Below are 19749 nucleotides of genomic sequence, written 5' to 3'. Positions count from 1 at the left end.
TTCGATTAATTGAGAAGCCGTGAAACCTTAGTTCGTTAGTTAGTTCAACTCAAACCATCTGAGGAAACCAACTCTTTTATTTATTAAGGTAACTTCATTAAGTTAAGTAAACAGCCCCCGTTCCATTCAGTGTGTTGAACTTGAAATGAGTGCGTATTTTGAACCAAACTCTCAATTTCAACTGAGGAAAGCGATCAACTTAAACACCTTAAACCTTTTACGTTGCTTTGACACAAAACAAATAAACTGTAGCTGTAAAATCTTTTGTGTAAGAAGCACTTTTAATACTTTTATATAGATATCATATGTTAATACTCACTTTGACAAATAAGACACGCCTCATTACATTGGACTTAATTGCTTTTTCTAGTTTCCATTAATATTTGTAATTTCTTTCACCGGACATGCAGCATCATGATCCCCATTGCCATCTCCAGGCTGCCAGCTCAGCACCGGTTTTGGGATATAAAAAAATGTATTAAAAGATGCTTCTGGAAATAAAATGTGAAGAGAAAAACTGATGAATGGAAGAAGCTTGAATGAGATCATGACAATGAAGCAAGGTTTTTAGAGTAATTAGAAAAAGGCTTCAAGTTTAACTAACAAATCAGACTTTTTTGTCAGAGATATAAATTCCTGACCAATTTGAACTAATTTAAATTTCACTCCAGCTACGAGACGCGTCCTTCTAATTGTTGCCGTGAACAGTTTGAAATGATGTATCAAGTTTTTTTGTTCTCTAATTATATTCCCCGTCCGTCCCTCTCATCTCATTCTCATTATTCTCTCACATATTCTCATCGCCGAGGGCTGAGCGGCTTCAGCGTAACATCCATCTCATTAAAACAATTTCAGGTTAACTCACATGGCCAGATCTGAGGTCTGTGAAACAATTACCCTTTGCTTAATGAATTATTGGAACCGGTTTTAGAAGAGCGTTTCGGCCTTCCAGGCATAACTCCATTAGATGTACTGTTAAAGGAAGGCAGGCTTTATGATGGGAGCGAGGCTCGGAGACCAACAGGGATATCAGACTCCATTAGGCTCCAGCAGGGAGTGTGTCATTTTGTTGGGTCAAAACTCCAAAATGTCCTTTCTGTGGTTAAACACTCATCAGTGGGTTTTACTGTATAATTCTGTCCTCATTTGTCTCTGAAATAATTACACTTTGTCTGGGGGAGAAGTGGTTTAAATTGCTGCTCATGCTGCACAGCTGGATGTCAGCAGCAGAAACATGATTGCTTGCTCCAGGAAGCGGAGGGAAAAGAAAACAGAGGAAGAAAGCAATAATAAACACTCATAAACAAGGACAGAGAGGCAGCGTCCTCAGCGGCACTGAGACGACGGCTTGTTTTATTGCTGAGTCACCGAGCATCTCTTAGGGAAATTCTGCCACAGTGTTCGCTGTTGTTTTCCCTCCAACTGTGTCTCACTTGGAATCTCACGTTGCTCAGTTTGACAGAAAAGCGGCGACCTCTCCGTGACCCTCGTTTTCTGAGCCGACACAGGCAGAATTTCCCCCGAGCTTCAACCCCAATCTGAATTCAGCCGACGTTCACTCTGCGTAGAGGGAAACTGCAGCAGGAGCACTCTTTCAAAGAGTTTTTTTCTCATCACCTCCGCTTGTCATCTCTATCTCCATCCAACAATGTAATAGTTCTCCAGCTCCCACACCAGAATCCTCCAGGAGGCGTTCTCTGCTGGTGTTCAGCCTCACAAAGATTGATGGTGGCATTTTGAATCATCAGCTGATGACAAGTCTGTGAACAAAGTCCGACCTGAGGGATTTTACTGAAGTTTAGATACACTGAGTTACATAATACTGAGGGACTGCTGATGTGCTCTCACAGTACAGAATGAATGAGTGGACACACTCTTTACATCCCAAGAAGAAGAAGTCAGTCAGTTTAAAACTGAAGAAGCCGTTCGGATGAGAGGTTAAACGTCCTCAAGAACTTCAACCAAGTCCAGTTGCCTTTTGGATTAAGCTCAGAGTTGGTATTTAATGTTGTGCACAACCATATGGGGGCAGAGGTAGGAGGGGCATCTTTTTCTTAAGGATTAGGATTTGTTTGTGCCTGCAGGCTGCAACAGATGATGAGGAATCTACAGAGGGGTACCTTTTGAAAACAATTGTTGCATTTGGGTTGACTGGAGGGGCAGTTGGGCCTACCCACAAATAATGCAGAAAGGTTGTAGCACTTCCTGACGAGAAAAAAGTGGACGTAGCTACTGTGACATCATGCTTCTGTTTTTTTACACCTTAAATTTGGCGTTTTGACCGTCTGCATCTTGGTTTTTTGGAGCTATGATTGGCTACTTCTGGACGAAAAAGGGGAATCCAGGTTGCCACAACCTAAACCTTTCCTTGCTTAATCGTGTATTTGACCCAAAATGGGACCATAATTTACTAAATGAACATCATGAAGAACTGACGAACCTTGTCAGGAAAACGTTTACTGAGGGAATAACTAATTTTCTCATAAACTTCTATACAATTGGACTTCTTCTTGCAATCAGTGCAATCGCCCTCTGCTGGCCATCAGAAAGAACAGAGGCTACATTCACTTCCTATATTCAGTCCAGGAGCCAACCAGATTAGCAGCTAAGCCAGTCAGTTATCACTGAATTATCCAAACCTTAGTGACCAACCTCAGACGGGAGATGCCGCTTACCGCGTCATTCTGCGCATCATTAGAGCATCTCCAATGTACCAATTTAGTTTTCCCTCACTGTTTCTGCCCTTTTAAAAAGTCCTTGTCCTCACGCCACCTTAGGAAGTGAGGGATGACACAGAGAGGCAGAGGAAGAAACGAGAGACACATAACGAAGAGAGAGAAAGGCGCGAGAGAGAGCGATGTGTTCCCGGCTCATTAGCAGCCTTCAGGCAGTCTCTGGTCAAATCAAACCCTCGCTGCACACAGAGCGCACAGGCCCGAGCACCAGCACTTTGATCACCCCCCACCGCCATCCATCACCGCATCCCACACCACCTGTCTGCTGCCTCTCTTCTGCCTCCGTTTCATGTTGCTGTCTTGAGTGTCACATTCATCAGCGCCTTCAAACACGCTGTCTTGTCAACAGTAAGCTGCACGTCTCTGTGAGTGTCAGTTGAGTTACAAAGAGAGATCAGGGAGGGATTGTGTAGTGTTTGATCCAGCAAATGAGTGTTAATGTGGCTTTAATAACGCGTTAGGCTTTATAAAATGTCCTTGACGTGTCGCATTGTCCTTGATGTGGGGATTCAGCCAAATGGCGACTTAATGATGCTGATAATAGTGCGAAGTGCAGGCTCTGATCTGAGGCACTGCAGAATTAAACATGATGCCAAACATCCCGATCACAGACTCGCACATATACACGTGTTTCCTAGCAAGTTTGTGGGACAAAATCGAGCGACAACAGACGGGAAAAGTTTGTAGGTTTCTCTCTGTTCTCGTTGGATTCCAAGTTTATACAACTTAAAACAGAACATAGTAGCGCTTGTCAACTCCTTGTTAGCTTATTGTTACTGAGCTGTCGTGTGTCTTTTCTTTTATGTTGAAGTGTAATAATTAAGGATGCACGATATTATCGGCACGTTATCGGTATCTGCCGATAATGGCTTGAAAATGACACAAAAAATGACACGAAAAAGTCACAGAAAGCCGAGCCAATGAACAGAAGTTCAACAACTTTAGCTCACACTCCCGTCATTTTACCGACATAACATCAAACACGCCGAAAATACGCTCGTGGGCCACAGCTGACGCTAACAGAGTGTAACATAAACATGAACATAAACACACACGATGAAAAGAGTCCGTCGGCGATCACTGATGTCTCCGTAGTAGGTGCAGTAAACAAGTCCGGGCATGTCTCCCTCACTGCCGTGTTTCGGGGGGATGCTGCGTTCAGGTGCGCGCAGCAACGTGAGTGATCAGACACGTGACCTTTTGTACAACGCCTCTTCTGTCAAGCGTGAAGAAGGGTGCAAGATGTCTACAGTATGGCAGTTTTTGGTTTACTACAATAAGAGTAGGCATGATATCAATTCCACTACAGGGAGACTTGATGTTCTCTGTAGTTAGGTGGAAAAGAACATGAGCCTAATATATCGGTATCCAAATCAGCAAAAAGGGTTGGAACATATTGGCATTTCGGATATCGGCAAAAAAAACAATATCCCTTCTTACAGCCTCATTAGACCATGTTTCGTTACTCAATAGAGACAAACAGAGACGGGGATTGACCAGGTGACTAAATAACTTAAAGAAAACCTCTACCTGCTGTTTCTCCGACTGTGAGGCCCAATGAGAGGTGAGAAATGATGAGTTAGGTGCCCAGGATCATATCTACCAGCTGAGGTCCATGTGTGTTTGTCAAACACAAAAAGCTATCAGAGTTTATGTCTTTCACTTCATGCCCTTCATTCCCTCCATCCCTCACTTGCATCTGCTGTCTCAGATCATCAGTCTCCATCTTTGCGCCCCATCAGCCCCCCTGTAATGATTATTTATAGCTCATCATTCCTATCGATCTCCTGTGGCCTGATTCCTTTTGAAAGGGTCCATTTTTCCTTCAGCACACTGCAGAAGTTAAGACGTCAACATGTTTAATCTTGTTGCACTTGTAACACGATGACAGCGTGCTTAGCGTCAACGTTTGGGCCTTTATTTTGTGCCAGCACATTGCAGGATTAAATTCGCACCGCACATGTGCAAGAGTTGATAAATTGCTCTTGTAACTGCAACAAAACATTTCATAGTTAAGTAGTAAAACTGCTTCAATGTAAACACTTCTAATGAATTGTATTTGCTGTAGAGGAAATGTGTGCACATGTCCTTGGGTGTGTTTGTGGATGCAGCCGATGTTTAGAGAAATTAAATACCCAGAAGAGCACAACAATGAGGGCGTCAATCATGCTGCTTTCAGGAGGGCAAATCTCCCCGCAGCACCTTGTACTCCCTCCACTGCAGCTTTCTGGGGATTAGAGCTGCTTGTGTTTGCTTTCAGGCTGTTATAATACAGTACAGTCCCTGCAGAGAGCCGCACTACACACAACACCTTCCTCCTTATGGCCATTAGCTGCGGCTCTCGTCTCTCTCGCTCCCTGTTGTGCCCGGGAGTCGCATGGGAAGTAGCTGGGGTAATAAACCCAGATGTGAGAGCTGCCCTCGGGTTAGCCACTCTGAGTGATGGGCTTGATCCTGCCCTGCAGACACACACACACTGACACACACTGACACACACTGACCGCTTGTTTCCTGGCTAAATACTGGCCGTTTTTTAAGAATTGTGGAGTTATTTCTTCAGAATGAACTTTGCCCCTGTGTGGTTTCATCAGGGTCAGTACATAAGCCGTAATTCTCCAATTTAATTCTGCGAGTCGTATTCTGAAAGCTGTTTTTGGGTGCTTACCTCGAGTCCCTCCACGTGTGCCTGTAAACCTCAGACTCTTAAACTGAACAATGGTCTTAGTCGAAAAAAACATGTTGTTGTTTCTCTAATTGGGTTCGATATTTTGGTAGGCGGATGGAGAGGTCATACACTCCTTTAGTTTCCATTTGTAGACACCGGCGTGCAATAGCATGATGCATATTAGACTCAGATATCTTTGTGTGCAGCCTGCAGGTGTAGAGATGCTTCCTCAAGAATCTTTCATCAACAGGACAGCAGCACTCGTACGCTCTTTAATCGATCCAGAGCCGTGCACGCTGTGCGGACAACAATGTGCTTTGCTCCCCTTTAAGCTTTAGATGTTGTGATCTGCTCTGATTATCAGTAAGCAGCTTTTCTCTGGTGGTAGAACTCCAGCGTTTCACGATGCAAGGTGCAGAGGTGTTTGGATTTGATGGGTGCAATGAAAGTCTGATGCAGACCTTCACTCTGACACCTGCTGGATGTTTACAGCAGTTTGGATCTATTATCTGTAGTTTTGGCCGTCGTGTTTAACAGTGTACCTGCAGAAATCTGGGAACACAGCAACATCGCTAAAAGCAGGTCAGACAACAGGTAGATACTCGAGCAGGTTTCACAAAAACATGTTGCTGAGAAGAACAGCAATTGTTAAAATTATTACCAAAGCTGTTTACAAGCAACTTGTCCGTCCAATGTTCAGCTAACACTTCAGTAAACATCGCTCGTTGCAGGAATACTGTGAACAAAAGGACGTTTGTTGTAGCCATGTCTCTGCAGGCCTTACACGGCCCTTCATTGTGTTCAGTATTGATTAAACTGTCGATCATTGTCTCGATTAGTTTATTGGTAATTGGTCCGTAAAATGTGAGAAAACTGAAAATCACACCTGAGCAAAATGATCCTTAAAAAAATCATATCGTATATTTTTGTGGCTCCAGCAGCTGGTGTCAGGGTGACCTCAGTTTGACCATCTGCTCTACAGAAGTGTGAAGCGAAGCGACACTGATGCTGTCCTGTAGCTGAACTCTGACCTTCATGAGAAGGAGGAGTAAAAGAGAGGAAACCATCAGGGATCAGTGATGACTAAACTTAATGAGCTCATAGATGAACACATCTCTTATAAAAGACAGAAACATGACCAAGGCTGTGTTTTATGACAGCGAGCTCAGTGCGGAGTTAATCCTGCGGCTGTGTTTCATCCCAGCTGAGCGGCTTCACTGTGGCAGAGCAGGAGTCTGGCTGTAACTGATCTGCAGAGGGAGTGTTCACAGTTTAAGGTTACACAAAAGAAAGACTTTGGTCCATAAGTCTTACTTTGTGTTTGAGTAAAGGGCAGCGGCTTGTTTTCAGAGGTGGAGAGACAATGAAGTCACATGTGACTATTATTTACAGGTATCAGGTTTAGAGTTTGTTAGGAAGGACAAGGAGGACTTATTGTCAGGCCAGAATTACAGATATTTGGTTCAGATATCAAAGAATGTTTCTTACAGAACCTATGAAGCAGAAAATAAAGCTTAAGGTGATTTAGAGATGTTGTCATCACATACAGCTCTGGAAAGAAATGAAGAGGCCGCTGCAGAAATATGTGCAGAACAGACAGAGCTCGAATAATGAATGAGTGGCAAAACAAGTTCATGTTTAAACAGAATACTCAGGTTTTAACTTCAGAGTTAAGAGAGTTCACACTGTAGAAAATGGAGGGGGCGAGCCACTGGGCTTTCTTCAGGCACACTCGCATCCATCCAAAGATGTAGTTTAAAACGCCTTCATTGAATCATCGTGTCTCTCGTCCTAGCCTGAGTAGGAGGACCGACTCTTAGCCACGCCCCGAGGAAGACCGGATGAGGGTTGAAACTGGTCTGCGTTTTACTTATGACTTTGATTGTTGTTTTTTTACCCCCTCCATGACAGTTAACTTTTTAGCCTTCAAGAGCACCTGGCATTCACCTGGAGTTAAACACCTTGAGCACCTGGTATCCCTCTTTTTCCCGAAAGTGTAGAGTCTTTGGGGCAACATGTTTTAAACATTTTCTTTAAAATCATTAAAATGTAATTGTTTTTTACAACACACAAATCTAAAGTTTTATCATATTTAAAGAAAAGTCTGCTAATATTCGACTTACATCCACAGATATGTGAAATTAACAGCCTAAAAGACACTAAAATGAAAATATTGCTAATAAAATGTTCATGGCTCATAAGAATCATGAAAGGCCGTTAAGTGAAACGACCTCCTCACCCTGATAATCAGTTATTTTATTTATCTTATGAATCCTCCCACACTTGAATGTGCTAAAGTGCAGTTTCCCGATGCCCTCCGGCTCAGATCAACATCTGTGTACTCGTGTGTGTGTGTGTGATACGGAGGTGCTACAGTTCAGCCACGCTGCCGTAGCCTGTCGTTGCCCAGTGGCTGTTTATAAATGGACGGGATGGAGTGTGCGTTGGGCGCCCTCCAAGAATCAAAGGAGAGTTTGAAGGAACACGCCGGTGCATTTATCTGCCTCGCTGCTCCTTATGCCCCGTCCTGCGGCAGTCCAACTCTTACAGAGTTATAGCCCTCACTGCATTTTCATAAGCAGATAAAGTGGGATGTTTCTTTGTGTTGTGCAGGTCAGAAGTGTTTCGGTTTACCCCCATGTATCTGTGTGACATCTGTTTGTGTGAAGTCAAAGGGCGCTCAGGATATTCCTGCACACCTGTAGTGAAAGAAGACTTCTAATTCTATTAGAATATCAAGAATATCGAGCGCTGATAGAAAGGAAGAGTAGCATTGCAACTGATGGATGCAAAGTTTTAGGAAAGACACAAGGAAAGAGGAAAGGACATGAGGAAAGGACCAAAGAAGAGATAAAAGGTGAAGGATGGAAGGAAGGTAGAAAATATTTTTTGTATATTTATATTTAACTTTTATTGACTTTTTTTGTGTTGAATGTAAAAAAATATGTAAAAAGTCAATTTTTGCACCTGAAATGTGGTGTTGGAAATTCTCCAGTGAGGCACCGGCTCCTTAAACTCTGATCCAGTCCTTATACACTCCTTTCCTCGCCACCTCTGCCCCTCCGCCTCCTGCTCTGACCTTTCCTAAATCCCTTCTTCTCCAACTGAGTCTCGCCTGCATGACCGCAGCACTTCCATTAAGCCCATTAATCCTGTTCAGTCAGCCCACTCAAACAGAGTCCCCTCTGACTGCCCAACTGTCCAGTGTCCACAGGTCCTCCAACACCCACCCACACCCACACCCACCCACACACACCCCTCCCTCACACAGCCACCCACACACACCCACCCCTCCCTCAGAGCTCCACAGCCACATACATTATCTGATGTCAGCATCCTTTGTGCAGGAGGCAGATGAGAGCCATTAATGCATATTAGTGGGCTCGTTTACAATAAATTGGCTCTCGGTGCATCATGCTGCTGCTGCTGCTGCAAAGTGTTTAACTGCTGACATTTTTAGGAATGAACAGAACCCACCTCATATTTATTCATTGATATAGAGCCTCATATATTCTGTCTATATCCATATAGGTTGGATAGAGGTGTACGAAGATATTGATACATTTTACTATCACAGTTATGATGTGTTGTGGTGCTGTATAAATTCTCACCAACACTTTATGGATTTGTAATTACGTTCAAATGCAAAGAATCAACGTTTATAATGATAAAGTTAATTGTTATTTTCAGTTTGCACAAAAAGCAGTGCATTGATTTTTGATCTAAGTGTGTTAAATATAAACGCACATCAAACTGATTGTTAAGTTTACTTTTCTATGCAATTATAAGTTCAAACTGATTTGATGATCTGTAGGGCTGCAATTAACGACTGGTCTGATAGTCGACTAGTCATCGATTATTGAAACGATTAATCGACTGATCAGATAGTGAATTGCAAACTGACTTCATGTCTCTTTTTTAGCTCTCAGCTTTAAATGTCGTTGGGGGTTCTTTTAAGCATGTGCTAACTAACAATACAGACAATAAATATGAGTTATTCATTCAAAAATATTTATTTGAATTAACTTTGCTGGCTATTGAGCTCCTACTGTACAACACCGTCTAAAGAGAGCTAATGTTAGCTAGCTGAGAAGCTAATTGTCTTATCTGTGCGAGTCTGCATCATCCACAACTCCATCGTCCCTTCTCTTCAGAAGCTCACACATTATCAACGTGCTCCCATGATAAACAAGGTCCTCTTTACCAATCCTGCTGGCGATGCTTTGCAGCGTTGAGGGTGAAATGCTCCCAGACTTCACAAGGTTTAGGACGCGATGGTGTTGCAGCGGCAGCCGCCATTTTGTTCTGTTTTGTTTACTCAGTGTTGCCAGGATGAAAATACAGCAATATCGTACTGCAGCATTAAAATTATCGTTAAAAAACGATAAAATACGTCACTGAATTGCGTTACTGTGCCCTGCGCACCATTTTAATGTAACACACATCCTTCCTTCTGTTATTACCCTTCAAAACAAAAGCACCATATCTGCTAAATTCTCGCACACTCGGGGAAGCTGCTTGCAAGCTGTGCTCGCGCAAAGATGCAATGAGGGACAGATGCATCGCTGAACTGTTCAAACTGTTGACACTGTGGGTTTCTTTAAAAGTGTAAAGTGATCGTACATACGTCCTTTTTTGGAATTATTGAATGTATATCGTACAGAGGGCAAAAATATTGCACAACAAAAAAATCTGGCAACACTGTGTTTACCTGTCGCTTCCCGGTCGCTGTTTTGCATGAACAACTCTCAGCAGAGATAGTCAGGATGTGAGATGGCTCACTCCTCACAGCATGAACAACACGCGTGATGACGTAACTGACTAAACATCGACTGTTAAATTAGTTTGGACTTATTGTTGCAGCCCTGATGCTGATAATGTGTTATTTAGAGTTGGGCAGTTTTCCTAAACTAACTGGAACTTAACCCCTGTGTTGTGATATGTCTCGTGATGTTGGCAGACAGAAATATGAATGAAAATAAAGCAAGCACAGTACAGGTATAGTGAGCTTCAGAAGGAGCATATTTATATGTAATTGACCCTTGTTTTCTTAAATCAAATGTTGTAAGTACTTAGTTTCATTAAGCAGCTACTGATAATATATTGTATGTTTGTTAGACTGTAAGATATCGTACCTGAAAGGAGCCCGACTGATACTGGATATTTAAGAGCAATATTGTCATTTGAGAATTTATGAAGATACTTTTACCAATAATTGCCTGATATAAACTCCTATCATAAACCAACATTTTTCATACATGTTATAAAGGTATACCTAACACTTTGTACTTTCCTGTCTAAGCTTTTTATGAACATTTTTCACAAAGATACCTCCAGATCATCTGGTATTGTTGGTATAACTATTGGCTGGTTTGATCGTTAACATAAGGATCCAGTATGCGTGCGGGCTCTTATCAGGAGGGTTCAGTGTATATAAAGCAGACAGCGTGTGATCAAGAGGAGGGTCTGACTAACTGCCTGTCTGAGTGTTTTTTCTGTGTCGTGTGTCTCATTTTTCTCGGGGTAGTTTGATCTGTCACTGTCTCTCAGGTCTCTATCCCTCCGTTCTTTGCTCAAACTAGATCTTTTTGTTCCTTTTTTTACAACGCATTGCATATTCAGAAGAGGCAGCATGTAGGTATCTTAAAACAACACGCACCTCCCTGGCTGCATGAATCATCCTTTACTTTCTACTTCTCTTTTGTGTTGGTTCTTTTGTTTCTTTAACTTTTATCTTGGTTCTGCTTTTTTGTTGTTCTTCCCCTGTTATGTTGAAGCACAGCGTATGTCCTAATGCACAGATGAAAAAGATGTTCTATCATTCTGTTCCTTTGTGTTTTAATGCAGATGATTTGTAAAAAAACAAAAACAAAAAAAAACTCTTGACTTTAGTGTTTAAAACATTCAGCAGAATTCTTGATTAAGGCTTTTTATTCATTCTGTCTGTGCTGCACATTTTCTGTTACGTCCTTTTGATTTGGACTCTTCTGAGTTCCGTCTGCTTCGTTAGCATCATGACAGGTGTTTCATCTTGTCCATTGCGTCCTCCTCCTCCCCCCCTGACACCATACACCTGTCTCTCATCTGTTCTGTGTGGCTGCATGGTCTCTTTTTTGCACGATGTATGTAGCTCTCACAGACACTGGAAAGATTTAATATCCCTCTCTTCTTTCTCTCCTTCTCCTTTCCCTTTTTTTTTGTTTATTGTGTTTCTTTTCTTTGTTTCCTCTCTGCAGGGGACGTGCTCTTTCAGATGGCTGAAGTGCACAGACAGATCCAGATCCAGCTCGAAGAGATGGTGAGCATGTGGTGATGGTGGTGGTGATGATGCTAAAGTCAGCACTTCTAAAGCCTCCAGTTGGAACAGTTTGTGGGCCTGTTGGTTTGGAGTCTCCACAACATGTTAAATGCACACACTTTACTGTACATGGGTAGCTTCTAGTGTGCTTAAACCTGAAGGCAGGAGCTGCACGTAGGTGTGGATTGTTTACCGATCCTCTGATATGTAAATTTAAATCCATTACAGGCTAAAAACATTTTCAATTCTTCCCCCAAAAACATCTTTATCTGACTCTCCCAAAGAGCAAATTGGCCAATTTTGGCAACATCAGACGTGGAGCTGTTTGGCTTTTATCTCTAACAAAGTGATGGTTATAAAAGGCTTTTTAAATGGTGCATTGTCTCATCCTTTCTGGTAATGGATGTCAAAGATCGATGACGATGATGATATGTTTTGTACAACTGAACAAAATTACCAATTAGGTCTCAAGCAGATGCTTTTGTCTTATCAGGGAAGAGTCAGAATTAATGCAGTGATGGTGCTTTAAAACATGTTCTTCATTCTTAGATCGTCCAAAGAGAACTATTAGATATATACAATATTTTTTAATCTGTCATTTATGTTTTCCATCATTATATTTTACCACAGGTTCATCTTGCTAACACAACCTACACACACATACGAACAGAGAGCGAAGCATACTATACATGCACAGTAGACTTTGGCATGCTCTGACATACCAGACATCCTCCTTTAATCCTCCCGGGTCTGACATTTCCGATGGCAACACAAATACATCCCTTCAAGTCATTCTTGCACCACAGCTCTGCAGCGTTACATTCCTTATTTTAATTATCACTGTGGTAATTCCTACTTGCGGTTTGGTTAGTTTAGTGTGTGTCGCATTGTTTCTGAGGTTGTTCTGTTTCCTGTGTGTCTTTGCAGCTGAAGTCTTTCCACAACGAGCTGCTCACAGAGCTGGAGAAGAAGGTGGAGCTGGACGCGCGCTACCTGAACGTGAGACTCCCCTCTTTATGTACCGTTACACAGAGACGAAGGCTTCACCCCACTCTGCAGCTCTACAGAGCCTGTTTTATGTTTGCTGTTTGTGTTTTACAGCATATATACAGTTTGGTTCAGCCCCAGCTCTCTTATCAACCTTATTTTTAGCAAAAGCAGGAACTATTTTTTGCAAACAAGCTCACTATGCACGACCCAGACAGGACAGGATAACTGCTAAGAGCGAAGCTACAGTAGAAATCTTGCAGCCAAATAACCATGTTTTTCTTATGAGTTTGGGGAGGCAAAATGGGAGCTTAGAAGGGGATTAATTGGTAGTTATAAGTTAACATGCTATTCATAAAACCTTGCATTAGTATAATCAATAAATGTAGATTTAAAATAATTAGATTTTGTGAGTATTTAGCAACTTTTTTGTGACTCTAAGCCCCTGAAACTCAGTTAGAGCCTTGTGCTAACTGTAGTCCATTAAAATAATAATAACCTTTAAAATACTTCTCATTACATTCACATGCATTAAATTTCCTACACGTATAAAACAGAAATATGAGCGACTGTGTGAAACAGTGAACAGATGCCATGAGTCATCTATAATATGCTTAATGTCTAACTCTATTATCGTTGCCTGGTTTCATAATCGCTCTACGTCACACTGAGCCGAAGTTTTAGTAGAAAGAAAATTCCTGCATGTGTCACAAACTAATTGACCTTTATTTAAAGCACTGTCGTAACTATTTAAGAACTGGCATTATGAAACAGCCCACCTGACCCACTATGCACTTGAATGCAGCACCACTTTTAACTCAGCACCACGTCCGTCCGGTCTCTCCAGGGGATGAAGTTACAGTAAGAACCATGTTCTCATAAAAATCGTGGGCCAGAGAGAAAATGCACACTCTCTCCATAATTTCCCACCGGCTTTCATCCAAACCACTGCAGCAAGTTACATAAAATGCTTCCCACTCTACCCTGTGAATTATGACTCAATCTGTGAAAATGAGTTTGTGCAAAAAAGAAATTAAACACGCACAATCATTTATGGTGATCAGTTGTTTGGAATCAGTCCGGAAACATTTTATAATTCCAAACGGGGGATGTTGCAGCATGTTTGGAAAGCTCTTGAATGTGATCGCTGCAGCCAGAAATGTTATGTATTCAAATGCAAATTGGTTAGAAAACCTCTTAATGACATTCTTTTTTAAATATGCATGATTCTTTTAGCCTTGCTTTTTACGCACTATATATACACAACATAAAAAGGCTGCAGACATACATCCTGTAAGCTTTGTTGCAGACCGGGGGCAGATCTGTGGTGCCTATTTTTACACCCAGCAGGTACAGAGCATGTTCTTTCATTTGGAGACGTGTTTCTCTTCTATCACCTGGTGTTGTGAACTGGGGATGATTTGTTACAAATATCTGATAATACACTTTCTGGCATTAACATGATTCGTAGTCTGCATCAGTGCATCTGTGAACACATACATTTTTGAAAGGCCTTGCTCACAGCACACATGTTTCTTGTCTCCAGGATGAAAGAATACACGCCACATTTTAAATGTTATTTTATGTTATGGCTGCAGACTTCAGTACATTAATCCCACACTATTTACTATTCCACAGCTGGTCCAAATGATGTGTGATAGCTTTTATGCTGTATCTTATGTTGTGTAAGCTTTGCATCAGTTCTTTCGCATATTTACTAAGATTTAGCTCATTTTAAGGGACATAAAACTTTCTGAGGCAACAAACCATATTTAATGATTTTATTGAGGCTCTGCCAAGTCTCCAGCTTGGTGGTTGGTAGAGTCCCTCTCCCACAAATACTACAATTTAAACACCTCCTCCAGTGAAAATCAAGTGTAGCCTTGTGAGCATCTCCATGTGGTGTTCTTCATGTGCTACCAGACATATCAGGGACAACATGAGCATCATCTCCATGGCTGGGCCTGTCTGCTTTTAACCTGCAGTATACCAAGGACAGGCTGAACAACACGTTTTCTGATTGGCAGGTTTGAGATGTCACAAGCCTAAGGAGCCAATCCCATTAATGGACGGGGTGACGCTATGCATATCATTATGTGTAACCTGTGGCAACCACTTCAACGATGCGCAAGCCAGCTGTAACCATCATCGTCATTTATGCAAACTCACAACTGATTGCTAACGTTAACGTTACGACTACTAACTACTACATTTCAAGCTGCTAAGTTTCAACAAGTTGCCACTAAACGACGGCAGAGATGTGTTTTGGTGGTGGTGGGAAATGTGCATAGTGGGCGGGGCCTATGCAGGTTTGGGAAGAGGGAGGAGATGCTTTGGAAGGTAATTAAACTTATTTTGCAGAAAAAACACTTAAGACACAATTTATTATTTCAAGCAGAGCATTTTATACGTCGTGAACGTGACTGGAGCTGCTCTTTAAACAAGAATCAAAATTGGCTGCGATATATAAATCTTATCCTTTGGTGGCAGTGTGAACAAAAGTTGCCCAGAAACCCAAAAAGGCTCGCTCCATCCCTGGTTCAGTAACTTCTCGACCACTATATGATTGTGATTCTGTCCTTACTTCCTGAAGTTCTCAAACCGGCTCTCTGCGACAGTCATGCAGTAAAACTACCAGCTCACCTGTCAGACCAGTTTCAAATGTCAGAGTAACATATCTTCTGTGGACATGTCTGAGCAGTGCCGTTCCCCTGCTGACTTTGTGCTGCCCTCCTCAGGCTGCTCTGAAGAAGTACCAGATGGAGCACAAGAGCAAAGGGGAGAGTTTGGAGAAGTGCCAGGCGGAGCTGAAGAAACTGCGCAGGAAGAGCCAGGGCAGCAAGCACCCTTCCAAATATGGAGACAAGGAGATGCAGGTCAGTCTGTGTGTGAGTAACTGCAGCGTGGATGTGTTTTTATGGAGCTAAATGTGTGCTGGAGGCGGATGTGTCGGGTTTAAACTATACAACTGGCGCTTCTATGGTTTAGGCTTTCCTTTAGATCAGTGAGGAACAGACAGATGCCTCAGCTCTGTGGCTCATTGATGATCCTTATGTCCAGCTGGAAGATCACTGTGTAAAAATAACGCATGACGACACGGTTACAAGAGAGTGCCAAAAAATCTGATCTATTCTTAGTTATTCATCATTCATCATTAACTCTGTCTTAATTGAAGCACAGTCAGCAGACTTTAAGTGAACTCCTGCTGACTCCTCGGTGAACCACTCGCTGTAGAGCGGGGTCCCGGATGCTTTCCCCTCCTCCTGATGGGATTTGAGCTTCAGTGCGTCCGGTAATCCCTGTCTGCTGCCGGCGTTTATGGGATACGGAGTGCAGAGCTGAATGGGATGGGACCCCCCCCACTGGGCACACACAGTTTGGGTGCCAGTCTGAAGGGCTCCTCACAGCGAGAGAGATGGAGATGGCAAAGGTTATGACTCGAACACAAACATCTGAGGAGTGAATTTTAGGGCGGGAAAGTTAAGAGAATTATCCACACAAGCAACAACAGCGATATAAATGCATGGAATGTGATCCTAACCAATTGCAATAAAAGACATGAATTTAAAAAAGCCTTCAAACTACACATTTTTAAACAGATAAAAAGCGTTTCTGTGGGAAACAAAAAGAACTCGTAAATTAATTAAAACGCTTTGTTTATTCCAAGTTTCAAGGCATTTACTTTGAAACTCCGCCAAAGAACTCCCCGAACGGTCTCTGCTCTCCGTTTGTTCTATCAGCTGCTTCACTTTGTCACTATTATATAATATTTGTTGATGAAATCTAGGGCAGGTGAATGGGTTGAGTGAGGCTCTCTCTCATGTGGAGGTAAACGCTTGAGCGGAGGCGTCAGGAGACAGAGCAAGTCTCCATCTGACAGTGCCCCCATCTGTAGGTGTTGTGGTGACACATGGTGGGTGGGGCCTCTTACACAACCTGCAGAGGAGATGCTGCTGTTATGTGCTGTTATGTGCTGTCCGTCCAATCAGATACTCCTCAGAGAACTGAGGGAGGGAAGAGGATGATGTGGAGTGTTGAACATCTTCGTGCTGTATTCTTGTGTGTGTGTGTGTGTGTGTGTGTGTGTGTGTGTGTGTGTGTGTGTGTGTGTGTGTGTGTGTGTGTGTGTGTGTGTGTGTGTGTGTGTGTGTGTGTGTGTGTGTGTGTGTGTGTGTGTGTGTGTGTGCATGTCTTTTCAGGCATATGTTTATTCAACAATGAGGGAGCATTATTGAGTCTAATTGTAGATAATAAAAAAAGATTTATAGAGTTAGATTTGGAAATATAAAAACTTAAGCGGGTTACTGTAAAGTAAAGAATTAAAAGTTAAATCTGAGACTGATGGACATCTGTGCCTTGTCAGCACAGCAGTTGTCAAATGTAATGAAAATAATTAAAGTCACAATAGAGCGGGGAATATGGGGCTTAATCCACGCCGGCCTGTCTGCACACTGTTGTCCACAGCAGAACTGTACTCACCTGCCGCCTCACTGTGCCTCTTCAGGTGACATATATGAAGAACTGCATCAACAAAATAAAACAGCCTAGGACTGACAAAGAGAGGTAACAAAAAAAGACACTAAAGTAGAAAAATATCCACACAGTAGAAGAATGAGACTACGCTTATGCTGCAGCAGACACTGTGTGGCTTTTTGATTCCTCTTGGCAGTGCAGAGAAAACATGGTGTCAGAGGTTAAGGGCTAATTGTGGAGCTCTTCCAGAGGCCGAAGCAGCAGCCCCACGCTGCTCTGCAGGAGCAGCAGGGGAGGTAATTATTGTGTAATTGTTAGTGTTTCCTCGATGGATGGCTGCTGGAGCATGAAAGGAGCGGCTGGACCAATCTTTACAAATATCGATTTCCGGAAGCTATGACGAACTGCCCAGGAACAGTCAGGCCCAAAGTCCTGCAGCTCCTCTGTGCTTTAACGGCTTATCGGGTGTGAAAGTCGAGCATCAGCTGAGACACCTCACCCCCCTGTGTGTATGTTCTCTGATATGCATCGATATAAATACCTTCTTTCAGAACATAAAGTGCAGAAAACAAGGCTCGGGCCGATTGAGAGGAGGTGTTGTCTTAGCACTGTCTGCAGAACATGTTGCAGAGCATTACAGCTGAGCAGATCTTGTTAAATCGGTGCACAATCCACTTCAAAAAGGTCTTTTATCTCTCCAGCTCATAATTCATTCTACCGGCCACCACATCGAAAGTTACTGAATATTTCACCTCAAAAATCCTTCTCAGAAGTTCCCAGATCAGGCCGGTTTGACATGTATGCACGGAGGGGAGCCAGATTCCTCCTGTGCACCATATGGGTCCTCATGGGAACCAGGCTGCACAGTGAAGCTTGCAGCCAAAGATAAAAGGACATGGCATGCACGCAGTGTTTGTCAAGGTACTTTCAGTGGACAGTATGTCTGTGCTTCCACAAAGTATAAAGCATCCTCTTCATGCATTCCTCTACTGTCAAACTTTTAATGAAGTGATGCAAGAAAAAAAAACCCCACCACAGATTAAAGTAATGGCCGTTCACTCCTCCTGCTCATGATCGATGTTTATATTAAAACTATAGGCGATGGGAAGTCACACTTTTACAGCGGTGTCCCTCAGGGGCCATAAAGCCCTGAACTGCTGTGTGAGCACAACAGACAGTGCGGTAAATCTCCCGGTACATTTACTACAGACGCATGATTGTTGGAAAAGGGTCGTTTGTGGCTTTAGATGCTAATGTTCCAGCATGCGCTGGTCAACTGCATCAGGTCCTGCAGAATTCTCCAGATATTGAGACATGAGAGGAAACAAGCAGAGAAGGGAAAAACAACTGCCCACAGCTCGTAGGCACTTTACCAGGGGGTATTACATCATACTCAATGTTAGTGAGCAGAGATGTGCTGGTAACAGTCAGTTCAAGCATTTATCTATCTAAAGTTGCCAACATGTTCTGGGTGCAGCTTCAATTTGACATCCCTGTAAACTGAATAACTTTGGCTGTTTGTCTGTGAATTGGACCAAAACAAGCTTTTCAGGCAACCGAGACAGAACGTTTTCAGTATCCTCTACCAAATAATTCTTAAGTCAATAAAATGTCAAACAGTTTATAGAGAAGTTTAATCAATACTGAAAATAATCAGCAGTTGCAGCTTCTGGCTGTGATTCATGCCTGTGGCACTTGAACTGAAAACTCAGGTGAAGTGGTTGTGGAAGAGGAGACGTTACATCATCGTTCAGAGGGTTTGAGTGGGAGAAACTATTTCAGTTGAGTTTCCTCTTGTCTTCTTACAGGCGAAGGAACTCGGATCTCTCTGTGTGTCTACCTACAGTGTTTTACACTTCCTCTTTTGTAAAGAAATATCTTTAGGAGGTGTTTCTCCAAGGGAAGCCTCAGTCCTTTAGTGCTTGCAAACACACGATTATCATCTCACCATTAGATGTAAGCCATTGTGAATGAGGGGGAAAAGGGAGTGGTCCGTCTTGGGCGAAATAACTGTGAATGACTGGAGAACACTTCCCACCTGACTACTTGGGGTGCTTTCATGACATTAATTTGTGCATCCTGCCTCCCTCACTTGTGCCGTTTCCTCGCGACTTTTTTAATGAGAGATGCGAGGAAGAGGCTCCAGGTGCATTTAAGAAATTGGAAGATCCTCCATCACGGCGGAGGGGGAAGGATTTCCGGGTCAGCCGAGGAGAGAGAGGACGCGAGGATGTGCAAATTAATGTAATGGGAAGCATCCCCGGTTTCTGACACGAGATGAGAGCTGTGTGTGTCAAAGATGAGGAAGAATAGTTGGCAAGTTCCCCGGACGACCTCCTCTAATGAGGGTCTACTGGAGACAGAATGAGCAGCACTTAAAACAGGAAGTGAATTTGTGCCAAGTTTGGACAAAGATTTACATATCTCAAACGCAGTATGTCTCTTGTCAAACAGAATCCACAAAATCAGGCCTCGTCTCAATTCCATTTAAACTGTCTGTCCGTTAGATTTCTGACTGCAGCTCAGACGGCTCAGAAAGGTGTCGACTGTGTAGAAACTATGACAGCCTTCAGACTAGAAACACCTAAATC

General features: G+C 42.7%; 1 protein-coding gene across 3 annotated transcripts in view; it reads left to right on the top strand.

The window, feature by feature from the left end:
• baiap2b (BAR/IMD domain containing adaptor protein 2b) overlaps positions 1 to 19749 on the top strand; it is a 69774-nt gene that overhangs the window by 27548 nt on the left and 22477 nt on the right. For all 3 annotated transcript variants that reach the window (XM_069663990.1, XM_069663989.1, XM_069663988.1), the window contains 3 exons: positions 11637 to 11698; positions 12626 to 12697; positions 15424 to 15561. In XM_069663990.1, coding sequence (XP_069520091.1) covers positions 11637 to 11698; positions 12626 to 12697; positions 15424 to 15561 — 272 coding nt within the window. The remainder of the gene's footprint in view (positions 1 to 11636; positions 11699 to 12625; positions 12698 to 15423; positions 15562 to 19749) is intronic.

This window comes from Semicossyphus pulcher, unplaced genomic scaffold, assembly GCF_022749685.1.
Source record: "Semicossyphus pulcher isolate SPU_LCO1_2020_fin unplaced genomic scaffold, fSemPul1.0.p SCAF_16, whole genome shotgun sequence".
Classification (NCBI taxonomy): Eukaryota; Metazoa; Chordata; class Actinopteri; order Labriformes; family Labridae; genus Semicossyphus; species Semicossyphus pulcher.
Note: the sequence above shows the minus strand (reverse complement) of the source record. Positions and strands in the feature narration are given on the sequence as shown.